This window comes from Podarcis melisellensis, assembly GCF_964234715.1.
Source record: "Podarcis melisellensis genome assembly, chromosome: 1".
NCBI lineage: Eukaryota > Metazoa > Chordata > Lepidosauria > Squamata > Lacertidae > Podarcis > Podarcis melisellensis.
This window is the reverse complement of record NC_138528.1, coordinates 7,944,053-7,957,289: the sequence shown is the minus strand read 5'-3', so window position 1 is coordinate 7,957,289 and position 13,237 is coordinate 7,944,053. Positions and strand designations below refer to the sequence as shown.

The window sequence follows — 13,237 nt, the reverse complement described above, 5'->3', positions numbered from 1 at the left end:
CTCATCGCTGCCGACCCGGAAGTGGCTGGAAAACAGGGCAGAACAGTGCGGGCTTATGCCTGCTCCATCGATGCGCACAGGGGTCAGGAACGGGGAGGGGGAAAACCTGTACATTAAAAAAATAAAAAACAGCAGACCTAATCTACGTTTTCATCATTTTGCTTAAGGTCTGGTTTTACTGTTATTTCTAATGAATAATAAATATATTTTTAATAGAAATAAATAAAAGCAGCAATACAGACAAGCGCGGGGCGATCACTCACCACAAGCTCGCTGAACATAACGTCCAGCTCTTCCACCGGAGGCATGGGCAGGGAGGGCTCCATCGTCTGCAGGGCAAAGGCGCTGTCATTCCGCAGCCGGTAAGTGATCTCCGGGTGGTCGTTACTCCGGAAGCAGCAGAAGATAAACGAGATCCCTCGCCCGCTCCTTTTCCGTGGGGCCATGGCTGGAGTTCTCCTGGTTCGCCTTCCTAGACGCTAAACCCTACAAAGGAGGGAAGAGGAGAACGTGTTAACAGTTTGGGCTAGCAGCTGAGCTGGGCTACCCCAGCACTATTCACCTTTTACCAATCCCACTAGCCGCCTCTTTTTAAAGCCCTGTTCTTCAATAAGTAGTCCCCAGTACATCATTCCGACGGGGAGCCTTTGGTCCAAACACCATCATCCTGGAAGTATAAACCGCTTGCTGGCAGGACCTGACTAAGCGGCTGCCATGCTTTTTAACGATATGGGAGTATCAAGTGCACCAATGGTCATTGCAGGTGTACTGAATAACACCAGAGACAGTGCGGTGCAGTGGTTATAAAGTGTCAGACTAGGACCTGGGAGACGAGGGTTCAAATCCCCTTGCTGTGACTGGACCCTGCTGGTTATTTTCCTCATTCAGCAGATTATTATTATTATTAAAACATTCTTTTTCTCCGCCAGCCTTTTAAAGCAATGGTGCTCGTGCCTCCAAGTTTTGCAGAGAGATGGGTGCCGCTTGGAAACTTCCGGAAGCGGAAAGCCCAGTGCTCAGAAGGATGTCATCATCTCCCCTCCCCTCCCTCAGTTCTTCTGCCAGCTGGTCTGCAGAGTTGATTGGAGAAAGCCACAAAGTACTAGTTCCTTTTCAACGAGCTCCTGTTCATCCACACCACTCCCTGCTTCCCCAGTCATTAAACTCATAAGAGGCTAAAGCAAAACAGAAACAACAACAACAACAAACCCCCCACAAGAGACACAGAGCAGAACTCATCTTTAAATAGGGAAACCTAAGGGTTCAGCGTCTGTCTAACAGGCTCGCTCCCAGGGAGCACGTCTGCTGCAAAAAGCCTGGAATTAGCAATTTACATTGTTTTCTCTATTACTAAGAGATAATAGGCACGCCAACGCTTGTTGTTAGTTGCAGATCACGGCCGAACCTTCATGCTTGCAGCGAGGGATGCGTTAAGAAGCAGCATTGCTAAGAAGTGGAGCTTCTCAGGAGGAGATGCCAGTCTTGCCACCAGTGAACCGCCCTGTGATCTTCGGATGAATGGCGGTGTACAAATTTAATAATAATAATAATAATAATAATAATAATAATAATAATAATAATAAATAATGTGTTGTCATGTGACATCTACAAAAGTAGGCTAGCAACATCTAGTTCACGTAGGCAAATGATGCAACGTGATTGCATTTATGGGAAAAGTCTGTGGCTTGATGGCGCAGGCCGTGCCTTACATGCAGAACACCCCACGTTCCACCCTAGAACTGCCAGTTTTTTAAAATGAGAGGTAACAGGCAACAGGGAAGTTGGGCTGGGCAATACAGTCACACCTCGGGTTACAGGTTGTGCGTTTTTGGGTTGCACACCACGCTGAACCCAGAAGTATCGGACAGGGTTGCTTCCAGGTTTCGGCGCTCACCCATGTGCAGACTACCAAATCATGACCCGCGCGTGTGCAGATGCAGTGCTACGGGTTGCGAACCTGTCTCCAGCGCGGATCACGTTTGCTACCTGAACGTCTGCTGTATATCCTCCAAAACCACTTTGAAGTCCATATTGAGACAGTGACCTGGTAATATATTGTGAATCATGATATGTGTGTGTTTGCTATGCAAAAATCACAATGTGATTGTGAAGCCAGCTGACGCCTCTGCAGAGCTTCATCGCTATTTCCGACATTGCGACATATCAGTATACAGTGGTACCTCAGGTTAAGTACTTAATTTGTTCTGGAGGTCCGTACTTAACCTGAAACTGTTCTTAACCTGAAGCACCACTTTAGCTAATGGAGCCTCCTGCTGCCGCCGCGCCGCCGGAGCACAATTTCTGTTCTCATCCTGAAGCAAAGTTCTTAACTTGAAGCACTTTTTCTGGGTTAGCAGAGTCTGTAACCTGAACCGTATGTAACCTGAAGTGTATGCAACCCGAGGTACCACTGTATTGCAATGTTTAGCTGGTGATATATCACAATGTTGAAAACCAGTTCTCGCCCGGCCCTACTGTTTGCCTCTACAAAGTCGCATCCTTATTTCAGACATCATGATATACTGATATATTGCTGGTATTTAGCTGGTGGTATATTGCAATGTTGAAAACCTGATATCGCCCAGCCCTATCAGGAAGATCTCATCCCGGCAACCTGGAGAGCGGCTGCCAGTCAGAGCCAACAGACTAGATCTAAGTGGTCCCATTGGAAGAGTCTCACGATGGCACCTGTTGGTTTGGTTATTGTAAAGGCTTTCTTCCCCCTTCCCCCTTTTTTAAAGGCAATAGGGGAAAGTTTCCTTTGGCAACATACTGGAAACAAGTTCCTAGCAGCCTGGACAATCAAGTCTCTAGGATGGAAGGTTAGCAAGCAAGCTCCAACTTCCCAACAGCAGCAAGACTCAAACAAGTCCCATGACCCACGCTGCGTTGCATGTGAAGATCACGTAAGGCTTCTTCATTACCCGCTTTTGGCAGAAGCCCAGTCCCATTCCGCAGCTCCGCCAATGTTTCCATGAAAAGGAAGGCATTCTGCCAACACGCTGCCACGGACTTTCCACAGAAATCCCACCCAACGTTGCACAATGCCCTCGAGGCAGATGCCAGCTTAGACAGCACAAAAGTTGCTCATGGAGTCTGGCTAGGCTGTGCCGCATTCCTGCCCTCAGCCACCCAACCGTGCAGAAGCAAGGTTTTCAAAAGTAGGTTGGGCAAGACATTTACACTGGGACTTACAGCTTCTCAAGGTAGAGGCTGGAACCAATCCACCAGGACTCATGTGCCACACACACACACACACACACACACACACACACACGGATACCACACACACACACACACACACACACACACACACACACACACGGATCCACAAGCAAGAAATGCCATTGTGTTTGCATGGGGAAGTCCACAGCCAAAATGATTTCAACCAGAGCAAAAACAGAAGTGGGTCTCACTCCCTGCTAACTCAATGATTCTTTGACCCTTGCACTTTGACACCAGGCTATGTTGTTGTTGTTGTTCAGTCGTTCAGTCGTGTCCGACTCTTCGTGACCCCATGGACCAGAGCACACCAGGCACTCCTGTCTTCCACTGCCTCCCGCAGTTTGGTGGTAGCTTCTCAAGCTGGTAGCTTCGAGAACACTGCCTCCCGCAGTTTGGTGGTAGCTTCTCAAGCTGGTAGCTTCGAGAACACTGTCCATCCATCTCGTCCTCTGTCATCCCCTTCTCCTTGTGCCCTCCATCTTTCCCAACATCAGGGTCTTTTCCAGGGAGTCTTCTCTTCTCATGAGGTGGCCAAAGTCTTGGAGCCTCAGCTTCAGGATCTGTCCTTCCAGTGAGCACTCAGGACTGATTTCCTTCAGAATGGAGAGGTTTGATCTTCTTGCAGTCCATGGGACTCTCAAGAGTCTCCTCCAGCACCAGAATTCAAAATTCAAAAGCATCAATTTTTCACACCAGGCTATATAGCCTTGTAATTAAATACTAGCCTCACAGCGGTAAGCAACAAGAAGGCATTGCATATGGGTTGGCCAGGGAGTGAATGGAGTGTTCCACGCCTCTTCTGTACCCAGCACAGAAACCAAGTGAGATGCTCCCTCTCTTTCATGCCCAGAAATCTGACCATAATAATAATAATAATAATAATAATAATAATAATAATAATTTATATGACACCCATCTGACTGGGCTGCCCCAGCCACTCTGGGCGTCTTCCAACAAATTAAAACATCAAACACATATCCTACAATCCCTTCAACGCTCCTGAAAGACAGGACCAGTTCTTGTTAATATGCTTACTGCCCATTTATCTGTAATATGTGAGTAGACGTCAGCCTTTTTATTCAGTTAAGTTCTGAAGCAAATTACCATGGCAAAGGGGGAAAAAAGGACAGATTTGGTAATAATTAGTTTCTTATAATAAAAGTGGTTTGGGGGAGGGCAGGGGGAGAATTAGAAAGAAAAATCCAGCCAGCTGGTGCAAAAAGGATGGAGTTCTCCTTCTATGCTCTGCCAATCCACAGGAAGGATGGTGGTGGTGCTTTAGCCTTTATGGGATTATTGACAAGGTTGCTACCGTATTATTAGCCCAGCATTTGCTTAGCATTCTTTTTTAAATGTTCCAAGGGCTTTACATACATTGCCTTACTTTAATATTTTGCAACAACTCCATCAAGCAGGCAAATAAATTAGCCTTGTATTGCACAGGTGTGCCCATCACTGACTGGCAATAGCTCTCCCAGGTTTTAGACAGGGCTCCTTTCTTAACCCACTTGAAGACATAAAATATTGAACCTGAGACCTTCTGCAAGCAAAGCACCGGCTCCAACGCTGATCTATGGCTTCCCTGACAAGGAAATCTCCTGGGCCTTTATTTGATTTTGGAATATTTCTTTAAAATATAAAGCGGTATAGAAATACTACTACTACTACTACTAATAATTTCTATTGCCAAGCAAAAGGCACCTAGACATTCCATTGGGGTGACTGAAGTCTAGGTTTAATGTGTCATTTGGCAATTAGCTTAAAGATATGATTTTCTAACACAATTTCTCGTGGTGGACTGGCTGGAGGAGACACCCCCAAGGCAGGACACAGGAGGCTATTGACAAGGAACAGATTAGACGTTAGCAACAAGGTCAAAGCAAGTTCAGTGAAACTCCACTCAACAGGCTATCAAAAGCAGCCGACAATCAAACACCACCGATCAATACCTTTTCAAAGGGACCTCGCTACAGCAGTCCGCAACCTAGATGTAGACTGCATCACTGCTGTGGGCTTTGACCAGAGGTGCCTATAGGACAGTGCTGGCTGGAGCTATGGCAACTGTAGTCGAAAACATGGCAGGCGTAAGACAAGGGTAGGCAATGTAAAGCCCATGGGCCAGATGCGGCCCAATCGCTTTCTAAATCCGGTCTGGGAATCAGCGTGTTTTTACATGAGTAGAATGTGTGCTTTTATTTAAAATGCATCTCTGGGTTATTTGTGGGGCATAGGAATTCGTTCGTTTGTTTTTTTCAAAATACAGACCGGCCCACCACATGGTCTGAGGGATGGTGGACCGGCCCACGGCTGTAAAAGGTTGCTGACCCCGGCATAAAAGCGTAAGAAGAGCTTGCCAGAACAGTCCAAAGGGAGCCCACCTGATCCAACATTCAATTCTAATAATAATAATAATAATAATAATAATAATAATAATAATAATATATTATTTATACCCACCCATCTGTCTGGGTTTCCCCAGCCACTCTGGGAGGCTCCCAATAGAATATTAAAAACACGATAAAACATCAAACATTAAAAGCTTCCCTAAACAGGGCTGCCTTCAGATGTCTTCTAAAAGTCAGATAGTTGTTTATTTCCTTGACATCTGGTGGGAGGGTGTTCCACAGGGCGGGTGCCACTACCGAGAAGGCCCTCTGCCTGGTTCCCTGTAACTTGGCTTCTCGCAGCGAGGGAACCACCAGAAGGCCCTCGGTGCTGGAGCTCAGTGTCTGGGCTGAATAATGGGGGTGGAAACGCTCCTTCAGGTATACTGGGCCAAGACCGTTTAGGGATTTAAAGGTTAGCACCAACACTTTGAATTGTACTCGAAAATGTACTGAGGGCCAATGTAGGTCTTTCAGGACCGGTGTTATATGGTCTCAGGGGCCGCTCCCAGTCACCAGTCTGGCTGCCGCATTCTGGGTTATTTGTGGTTTCCGGGTCACCTTCAATGGTAGCCCCACGTAGAGCACATTGCAGTAGTCCAAGAGGGAGATAACCAGAGCATGCACCACTCTGGCAAGATAGTCTGTAGCCGACCAGATGCGTCAAAGGGATGTCTGCAAGGTGGACACAACAGCACTCTGCTCACCTGCAATTCCCTGGAACGGGTAGAATACAGCTTGTACTAGGGGTTGGTGAATAAATAATAATAATAATAATAATAATAATAATAATAATAATAATAATAATTTACTGTACTTGTATCCCACCCACCTGACTACATTGTCCTGGCCATTCTGGTCTGCTTCCAACAAAATATAAAAATACGCAAAATACATTAAAAGCTTCCCGATACAGTGGAACCTCGGGTTGCAAACATGATCTGTGCAGGAGGCACATTCACACCCCACAGTGTTCGCAACCCGCAGTGCCGCTTCTGTGCATGTGTGGGTTGCGATTCGGCCTTTCTGTGCATGTGTGAGCACTGAAACCTGGAAGTAACCCGTTCCAGTACTTCCGGGTTCGGCGCGGTGCGCAACTCGAAATTACATAACCTGAAGCATTTGTAACCTGAGGTACCACTGCTGCTCAGTAATGTTTAAAAACAGTAGCGGCCTCTGTTGAATTAAGACACCATTCTGCTAACTTAATTAAATTAAGCAAACACACAAACACAAGCTTCCTCAACACAAGCAACAGCTGTGAGAAGGTGTGTGGGTTCTGTTTGTGTTTTAAACCTGTTATAATATGAAAATCTCAAAAATGCAGTTTTGCAGCCACCCAGCTGACACGGTGCCGGAGACCATGGCGGGCCGTTGCCATGACGCCCGCACGGGACCGATGGCTCTGCATCTGTGCGCACCAAAAGGCTCAGCGCAGAACCGTTTGGGAATTCTGATCCGGCTGCCGGATAAGAGGCTTAAGATGGGGAAAGCCTACACACAGAGCTCGCCGCGAAAGCTTCCAATTTGTCGCGCCCCGGGAATCAACAATGGAGCAGCGAGCGGCAAAAGGGAATGCCCAGCAAATGCGGCTTTGTACTTGGCAAACAACGGCCGGTCGGCACAGACACACGAGAAAAAGTAATTAAGAGAGATGCCACGACAAAAAACAAGGGAAGCAGAGACTGGCTATTTATCATTTTGTTTATGTGGGAGAATGGAGTGGAAACAATTCACTGTGCTTATTCCACCCCGCCCCCCCCGTATTAACAGACCCAGAAATTAGGCCATTAATATCCCCGCATTTTATAGACTACCCCTCCACTGCCACCGCAAAGGCAAGTGGCCCCAATGTGCATGTTTTTGGTTTAAATCATCAAGAATACTCACTAATGTTGCTACTGCCTCGGTCCAGTATACCTCAAGGAGCGTCTCCAACCCCATCGTTCTGCCCGGACACTGATGTCCATTGCCAAGGACCTTCTGATGGTTCCCTCATTGTGAGAAGTGAGGTTACAGGGAACCAGGCAGAGCGCCTTCTCGGTAGTGGCGCCCGCCCTGTATAACGCCCTCCCACCAGATGTCAAAGAGAACAACTACCAGACTTTTAGAAGACATCTGAAGGCAGCCCTTCAGCTTTAGGGAAGCTTTTAATGTTAAATAGATTATTGTATTTTAATATTCTGTTGGAAGCCGTCCAGAGTGGCTGGGAAAACCCAGCCAGATGAGTGGGGTATAAATAAAAAATAATAATAAATTAATTAATAATACTGGCTCTGCAGGATTTCAGGCACAATGCCTCTCTCCGTTCTTACCTGGACATGCCCAGGATTGAACCTGCATGCAAACTGACGCTCGACCAGTGAGCTAAAGACCCCTGACAGATCCCAGGCTACAGTGATCCAAATTAGCCAGGGCCAGGTGAGTTTTGTGACCAAGTTTGGAACCAAGTGATGACGTCTGGGCCCCAGGATGGAACCTGACACCTCCACCTGTGGAGATGCATGCCTGGGGATCATTGGATCTCAACTGTTTTCGCACACCAATACCACATCTTGTAGAATTGCATCCATTGTATTTTATCTGCCTGATCGGAATGAATATCAGGAACCAAAATGGTTTTTCTGTGCAGCCCGAGCACGAGCAGTGAATGACGTTACAGTGGTACCTCGGGTTAGACGCTTCAGGTTACAGCCGCCGCTGTGCCGCCGCTGCATGATTTCTGTTCTCATCCTGAAGCAAAGTTCTTAACCTGAGGCAATATTTAGCAGAGTCTGTAACCTGAAGCGTCTGTAACCCGAGGTACCACTGTATTTGGAAAATACAACTTCTGTACCGCTTCTGTTGAGCTCATTGGAGAAAATGATGGGGTATAAATGCAAGAAAATAAAAGCAATGCAATGTACACATACTTGTACACACACACACAACAACAACAACAACACAGTACTTTTGCAGCTGTGAGCTCTGCTTAGCCTCTTCTCAGTGTTGCTGTATCTCAAATCCCCCCCCGTACCCCTAAATTTTAACCTGCTTTGCCACACTCAAGTCGCCGCATTCCCCAGATTATTAACACAAGGCAACACACTCCTCCTTTGGAGGTCTTTAAGCAGAGGCTTGACAACCATATGTCAGGAGTGCTCTGATGGTGTTTCCTGCTTGGCAGGGGGTTGGACTCGATGGCCCTTGTGGTCTCTTCCAACTCTATGATTCTATTCTATGATTCTATGTTTTGTTCTGCTCTTACAGGGAAGCCCAACATGCCAGGCAGCCAGGCAGCCGACGGCCCATGCGTTCCGCTTAGCAAGCTGTGCAAGGAAGCACAAGATTTGCATGATCTGTACTGCAAAGGCGGCAGGGCATGCCAAACCTTGAAAGCCTCTCTCAGGAACATCGCAAGTTACTGTAAACAAGGAAAAATGCTTATGGAACCCAAAAAATGTTTCCTAACACACTGGCACCGAGCCAGGAAGTTTTGGCGTGTCAGCATCCCTGCTTTGGGAGGAGTAGGGGAAAAAACACATGCCAAATGCCCGTCAACTCTGGGGAGGAGAAGGCGGCAGTTTTCAGCATTTTTTATTCTGAGTCACCAAAAAGTTGTTTACAAGGAAGTGCTTCCCCGGCAGCTAATGATGTGCTTGACTTTTAAATGTCTATCTTTAGATCAAAGTCAACACGCAGCTCAACCCCTTTTATCAAGTCACCACAGCAGGCAGACAAGGTGACTGAAATGCACTTGTAAAGAGAGGAATAGAGTCGAAACTGGCCTGCTAATTGCACTGTTCCTTCAGTTTGGTGTAGCGGTTAGAGCAGGGGTCGGCAACCTCAGGCCCATGGGCCACAAGCTGCCCATGGGGGTCGTTTTAACCGGCCCATGGACCTGCCCACTCAGTCGGCTCCCATGTGCCACGCTAAACTGGCGTGGAGAAGATAGGGGTCCGCCTTCCGCAATGCTGGCTAGCTTCCCATTGGCTGCAGGAAGCTCCTGCAGGCAATGGGAAGCTGCAGATGCCTCCTCTGTGCCGGAAGGAGCGCCAGAAATAGCGTTTGCGCCTGCATGCACACTCTGGCGTCTGTGGCACCGTGAACAGGCCCAAGCCACAAAAACTTTGCCGACCCCTAGGTTAGAGTGTCAGACTCGGATCTGGGAGACCAGGATTCAAATCCAGACTTTGCTACAAAGCACATTGGGTGACCTCGGGCCAATCACTGCCTTTCAGTCTCACCTACCTCACAGGGTTGTTGTGAGAATTAAAAAAAAAATGAGCAAAGGGAGAATGATGTATTCCACTTTCACCTTGTTGCAGAAAAGGTGAGAGCTATCAATGGAACAAATGACTTTATACTGTGCATGTTATTTATGCACACTTGTCCCCTGACTAGATGTTCTATATTAAGTGGTTTGCAAACCCTTAAAGGAAATTAAATTTAAGGGTGCAAAGGTGGGAGTTGTCGAAAAGGAACCGATCTGCAGTACATGGAGGGGGGTCTACCGCTTACAAGATGTAAACCCAGCGTATTCCCTTTCGCAATCCAGAAATGTCAAAATTACTGACCTGCAAAGCCGGGGACATGAAGACGAGCTTCTGTGCCACCGAGAGTTTTGCCCTACTTTTCTCTCTCTCTGCGCCTGATGAGTCAAGATCGCTCCTGCATCCCTAGAGACTCTTCCACTTTTGGAGCTTTGTCCAGGGCGAATCTGTACACAGCGCACAGTTAATGCAGGTCTGGACCATCAAGAAGGCTGATCGCCGAAGAATGGATGCTTTTGAATTGTGGTGCTGGAGGAGACTCTTGAGAGTCCCATGGACTGCAAGAAGATCAAACCTCTCCATTCTGAAGGAAATCAGCCCTGAGTGCTCACTGGAAGGACAGATCCTGAAGCTGAGGCTCCAAGACTTTGGCCACCTCATGAGAAGAGAAGACTCCCTGGAAAAGACCCTGATGTTGGGAAAGATGGAGGGCACAAGGAGAAGGGGGCGACAGAGGATGAGATGGTTGGATAGTGTTCTCGAAGAGACCAGCATGAGTTTGACCAAACTGCGGGAGACAGGAGTGCCTGGCGTGTTCTGGTCCATGGGGTCACGAAGAGTCAGATATGACTAAACTAAACAACAACAACAACAATCTTAGATTGCAGAAGGGCTCAAATATTTAGGCCGTACCCAAAAGGAGCAGGCAAATGATGGCAGTCAGGGTCCTGGGAACTATAGTTTGTTAAGGACGATGGGAGCTGAGGCTCTGGGAGGGGGGAACTACCCTTCCCAGGAATCTTTGGGGGAAGCTATTTGTTTCAATGTGTGCTGTGAGTACAACCTATGACCAGAGCTTCTCAGAATCCTAATGTACGCAAGGAAGCCGGCTGCAGTTGGACTGGAAATGCCACTTACCACCTTGTGGGGTCTGGGAGTCAAACAATCCAATTCAATAGTTAGCATTTGCCTCGGGAGAGTCAGCTCCCGACTGAGTTTTTCTTGGCTGTTCACAATGTGGGCGCTGGGTCTGATTGAAAGGCCACCCACCCCATTTCAGCCAAACGCAGTAACCAGTTTTATTTACTCTCAGATAAAAAGAAGCGTGTGCCCAGTTTAAGTACAGCTTCCGGGGGGCGCGGGAGAAAGAGAAATCTGTATTCAGTTATAAGGGGCCACTTTACAAACAAGAATTTCACCACATTTTGGGGAAATTGGGGGGTGGGGTGGTGGAATGGCAGCCCTAAGCCCTTCTTTCAGGTTTTATTAATTGAAGATCACCCCCTATTTCCGATGTGAAGTCAGTGTGTCACAACACAGAGGGGGAAGACTACACACACACACACCCTACTGCCTATATGAGCAGTGATTCTACATTTCTGAGATCAGATGCTGCCAACCTTTTCCGATCAGTGTGCATATTTGGATTTTGGATTGAGGAGTTTGGATTTGATATCCCGCTTTATCACTACCCGAAGGAGTCTCAAAGCGGCTAACAATCTCCTTTCCCTTCCTCTCCCACAACAAACACTCTGTGAGGTGAGAGGGGCTGAGAGACTTCAGAGAAGTGTGAGCAGCCCAAGGTCACCCAGCAGCTGCACGTGGAGGAGCGGGGAAGCGAACCCGGTTCACCAGATTACGAGTCTACTGCTTTTAACCACTACACCACACTAGCTCTCTCTCCCTCCCCCAATGCACACAGATCATTTATCCCCATCAACCCTTAAATTTCGCTTTTCCAAGGGCTCAGGGTCAAAATCGGATCCAACGAAACCTATCTTGAGTCCTGGGGAGCACATAGAGCTGTAAGAGGAAGTGGAAATGAGAGCTACTCTTCTATGGTTTTTTCCAGGGAGAAGTAAGGAATGGCCCTCGCTACCTCATGACCAAGGGAGCAGTGCTTCGGTGCCTCAGTGGGTTTTCAGGCACCAGAAGAGATCACCACAGCTCCCGCAAGCACCACATCGGTGACCTCTGGGCTTAGAGTCTGATGAAAGATGTTCTGCCTCTTGTATGAGGAACAGCTGCAGCTATTTCTACATTAAACCACATCTGGCACATGAAGAGAACGGACCCACAATCTGTTCTCAGATTTCAGAAGTCAAATAAGCCAAGGTATCACGGTCCGTTTCAGCTTCCCTCCACTGAATAGGATGCATGTACCGAAAAATAGATCAACCCTGGGAATCCTCCACTTTGCACCTTATGGATCTTGCCCAGGCAGTCAAGATCCATTTTTGCTTTGGGATTTTTTTTTCTTTAAAATATAAAGCAGTACAGAAATGAAAATATAACATCATCTCATTGCCAAAACAAACAAACAAAAAAATCACCACAAAAGGTGCCTAGCGCCTGTTACCTAGGTTTAAGGTGCATACACTAGGTTTAAGGTGCCATTTGGTGATTAGTTTATATGTCTGAGTTTCTCACACTGAACAGGATAGAAATTTCTGTGCTTTTCAAAAGATTCCATTGCAATGTTCAAAACACTACCACAGGAGTAGGAAAACGGGAGCAGGTACCCTGTTAATCACACATCACAACTGTCAACTGCAGGCTCCATGTTTTTGGTGCTTCGGCAAGGAGTGGTTGAATATTGATTGTAGCTTCTTGTATAAAATAAAATATGCTGGTGAGGCGGGGTAGCCTTATCAGTTTTATATAAATCTTCCACTCCACAGAAATATCTCCTGTGGTTATCTACTCCTCATCTGAAAATAAAAGCCGTGCAATTTTCAAAAGAAAAACAATAACACCATTTAGAGCAGTCTTGGGCATCCTGGTATCTGTTGAGCCAAGCCGGCTGGCTGGGGGTTAAGGGAACTGTGGTCCAAACATGCCTGAGGGCAATCGGTTCAGACTCTAGGGAATTTCACTAAACCAATTTGGACCAAGGAGGTATTTCACTCCTTCCCCAGCGAGACCCAAGAAAGCTTCATTCATATCTAATTTAGAGGCCGTCTACCCAAAACACAAATATTAGAAGTCCAGTGGTGTGGAATTTGCCTTTCTAGCAGTAGGGGTGGGCAGCATCATTCAGTATTCCCCAAAATGACTTTTCACCACCAGATGGATAAAAGAGAACGAGAACGAACCGGGGGTGAAGGGAACCAGAGGCAACAGTGGCGCAGTCTTTGAAAAGCCTCCAAACTCAAT

At 47.1% G+C, this 13,237-nt stretch overlaps 1 protein-coding gene across 2 annotated transcripts in view; it reads right to left on the bottom strand.

Annotated features, from left to right (window-relative positions):
- DAAM1 (dishevelled associated activator of morphogenesis 1) overlaps nucleotides 1–13,237 on the bottom strand; it is a 186,405-nt gene that overhangs the window by 121,136 nt on the left and 52,032 nt on the right. For both annotated transcript variants that reach the window (XM_081909810.1, XM_081909811.1), the window contains exon 2: nucleotides 264–486. In XM_081909810.1, the coding sequence (XP_081765936.1) occupies nucleotides 264–446 (183 nt within the window). In that variant the 5' untranslated portion in view covers nucleotides 447–486. The remainder of the gene's footprint in view (nucleotides 1–263; nucleotides 487–13,237) is intronic.